The sequence below is a fragment of the Neofelis nebulosa genome, chromosome 15, assembly GCF_028018385.1.
Source record: "Neofelis nebulosa isolate mNeoNeb1 chromosome 15, mNeoNeb1.pri, whole genome shotgun sequence".
In the NCBI taxonomy this organism is placed as follows: Eukaryota; Metazoa; Chordata; class Mammalia; order Carnivora; family Felidae; genus Neofelis; species Neofelis nebulosa.
This window is the reverse complement of record NC_080796.1, coordinates 71,323,836-71,326,848: the sequence shown is the minus strand read 5'-3', so window position 1 is coordinate 71,326,848 and position 3,013 is coordinate 71,323,836. Positions and strand designations below refer to the sequence as shown.

The 3,013-nt window shown below is 61.5% G+C and overlaps 1 protein-coding gene across 1 annotated transcript; it reads right to left on the bottom strand.

Annotated features, from left to right (window-relative positions):
* Positions 1-842: 842 nt before the first annotated feature.
* Positions 843-2,645, bottom strand: LOC131495575 (Fc receptor-like protein 6; the record flags this gene model as incomplete). Its single annotated transcript, XM_058700569.1, has 4 exons — positions 843-911; positions 1,153-1,265; positions 1,489-1,773; positions 2,171-2,645. Coding segments are annotated over 4 exons (942 nt in total), but the record flags the coding sequence as incomplete, so codon positions are not given.
* Positions 2,646-3,013: the final 368 nt, after the last annotated feature.

Here is a 3,013-nt window from a genome sequence, read left to right as displayed (position 1 = left end):
CGTGAAAGGCAGCCTCGAGCAGAAGGGCACGGGCCCGGGGAAAGTACCAAACGCGTCCTGTCCCCGGTTACGCTCCGCACCCACATGACAACACACACGGAAAAGTTCCGGTGCCCGTTCTGTTGGAGCTTGATGACCTCACCCCACGCGGCTGCCCATTAGCGTCCTGCCCTTCCGAAGGTCCGGCTGGTACCTTCCGCATCCAGTCCCTCTGGCGGTAGAAATGATGCCACATGTCCCGAAACCCTCATCATAAGCCATGTTATTAGACTGTCTGGTGGCCAAGGTCCCCGTGCAAACAGAGACACTCCTATGGGACACGACACCCCTAAGGACCAACCCAGCAGCCCCTGGCAAAGGCCAGACCTCTCCTTGGGTAAAGTTAATTCTTCACGACACAATGTTAAATTCATTTTCAGACAAGGTGACGAGGAGGAAAGAAGAAACACACACGCCATCCTTCCAAAGTGCATCCATCCAGGCACGACCGGACCCCTGACCGCTGCCCGTCGCTGGAGGTAACATCCCCAGGGAGAAGCGAAGGGACACCGTGTGCCCACAGCCTCTGAGCCCCTCTGTGAGCTGGCTGTGCTGCTCGCGTGGGAGCAGGGGGCAGGGGGGTGCCCGTCCCTGAGCGGGAGAAGAGGGACATCTCCCAGCACCTCCGGGAGGAGGAACAGCACGGAGATGCCGGTGGACTCCGGGGTGGACAGGCCTCACCCCGCTCTGCTCTGTGACCAGGTGAGGGATTCCCAGGCCGAGTAGGTGATGTGGACACAGTGCGGTACCAGGGGAGGCCTGGCGGCTTTGCAGAAGTGTCTGGAAAGGACGTCGAGTCAAGCTCAGAGCTGGCGCCCAGGGCCCGGGGCCTCCGAGCCGCTCTCACCAGGGTCCAGGTAGAGGTTCCTCTCCTGCAGACAAGACAGGCCGCGGGGTGTGCCGTGTACCGAAAGCCTGTGTCCCCCCAAATTCGTATGCCGAAGCCCCCCCCCCCAAGAGATGGTCTTTGGAGTTGCAGCCTATGGGAGGTCACGAGGCGGGGCCTCATGATGACATTAGCACCCTGAGAAGAAGAGATAGCAGAGGGTCTCCTCCCCCCACCCTTCCCCCCACCCCCGAAGCCTAAAGAAGGGAACCCAGCATGAGCCTGACCTTCCTACCATCTCGACAGACCACTTCCAGCCTCCAGGACAGTGAGGACATATTTTCATTGTTGAAGCTCCCCCGCCCCACCGCCCGGACACTTCGTGATGGCAGCCGAGCGTCTGTTAGAGGGAGAGGCGGGGAGAGCCCCACAGAGGCACGCACGGGAGAAGGAGCAGAGAGAGGCGGGCGCGGGGCCCTGTGTGCAGGTGGGTTCCAGACCCTCAGGAAGCCTGGCCCCCCTCCACTCTTCCCCGTGTGCAGGCGCCCTCTCCGTGGAGCCCGCCGCGTCTCCTCCCCTGTTGCTGGAGTGGACCTCTCTGCGGACCGGCCTCTGCCACTCACCCTGCACCCTGACCTCCAGCTGGGGGCTCTGCTTCTGGGCCACACCACCCTCAAGGGTGGCCCGGCACCAGGAAAGCCCAGAGTCTCTCTCCTGGGCTCCTGGGAGGCAGAGCTCCGGGTGGGGGCCCCAGTCCTGCAAGGTGCTGGCATCTCTGTGGAAGGAGAAGAGGAGCCTCGGGGCCGACTTCTGGGGGTGCAGCTTCGCCTGGCATCTCAGGGTCAGCGGGCTCCCCTCACAGAGCTCGGGAGAGGGGACAGCGCTCAGCACAGGAGGCGGGAACGGCTCTGGGGAGACGTGGGCCCAGGCTCAGGGGGGGCCTCCTGAACCCTGAGTCCCCAGAGGCCGGGTCCAAGCCAGAGCGTATCCCAGGTCACAGCCCCACGCCCCACGGGAGACCCTGTCATTGTGTCCCAGGACCCGCCTCCCAGCTACGACCCACACCGCCAGAGCCTCTCTGGAGTCCCGAGCCAAAGCCAGAGGGCCGTAGGGGTCAGCTGGTCCCCAGAGGGGAAGGGTCTGGCCCAGGCTGGTTCAGGGCACTTCCTTCCCCTGGCTCTAGACGGGGGCCCTGTGGTCACCCGGCATCAGGGGCAGCCAGAGGGACAGCTGCTGACCTCTAGAGACCAGATCCCTGAGCAGCATCCCAGCCCCACTCCCGACCCCCCTGAGCTGGTGACTCACCTTGGACTTGAACCTTGACCAGCTCTGAGGTTTGTCTGCCCAGGTATGGGACGTAGGCCACCTTCCCAGAGCAGCTGTACTGGCCGCTGCTTTCCAGGGTAGCTGTCCCCATGGACAGGGACCATCTGGTCTTCGGGGTTTGGAGTAATCTTCTGCCTTTGTAGAACTTCACCTGGGACAGGACGTTGTTCGCCGATCCATGACATCTCAGAGTCAGGGCGTCTCCCTCGAACACGGGGTCTGGCCAGGCTCGGAGGTGCAGCCAGGCTGTGAGACAGGGGAACAGGGTGGCCCCGGAGCCACACACTGCGTGGGCGTTTTCTCCCTCTGTCCCCACCCTCCCCCCCGCCAAGCCCGCCTCAGGCCTCCCCCTGGGGACACAGGCTGCTGGATGGCACCTGCTGAGCCGCCCCGCCCCCCAGGCCTTCCTGCCAGACCTGGGCGGGGCCTCTGCTTTCCTCTCCCCTCCCCCTCCTCCCCTCCTTCCTCTCCCCTGCCTCTTCTCCTCACCCTTGAGCTCACAAACTTATGAGATCATAACCTGAGCCAAAACCAAGAGTCAGACGCTTAACCAACTGAGCCACGCAGCTGCCCCAGTTAAAGCATTTGTTAATGGAGAACTGGCGAAATCTGTTACGGTCCAGCCATATAATGAAATCTACTGTGGCCGTGAGAAAACAAGGGGTAGCTCCAGAAATACCTACTGTCTGGAATGAGCTCCATGATAAAGCGTTAATAAAAGAAAATTAAATGCGACGTGTGGAACCACGTGTACAGTGAAACTCCATTTGTGTATTTTAAAATATGCACATACACATTCACATGTATATATATGTCTGCTTA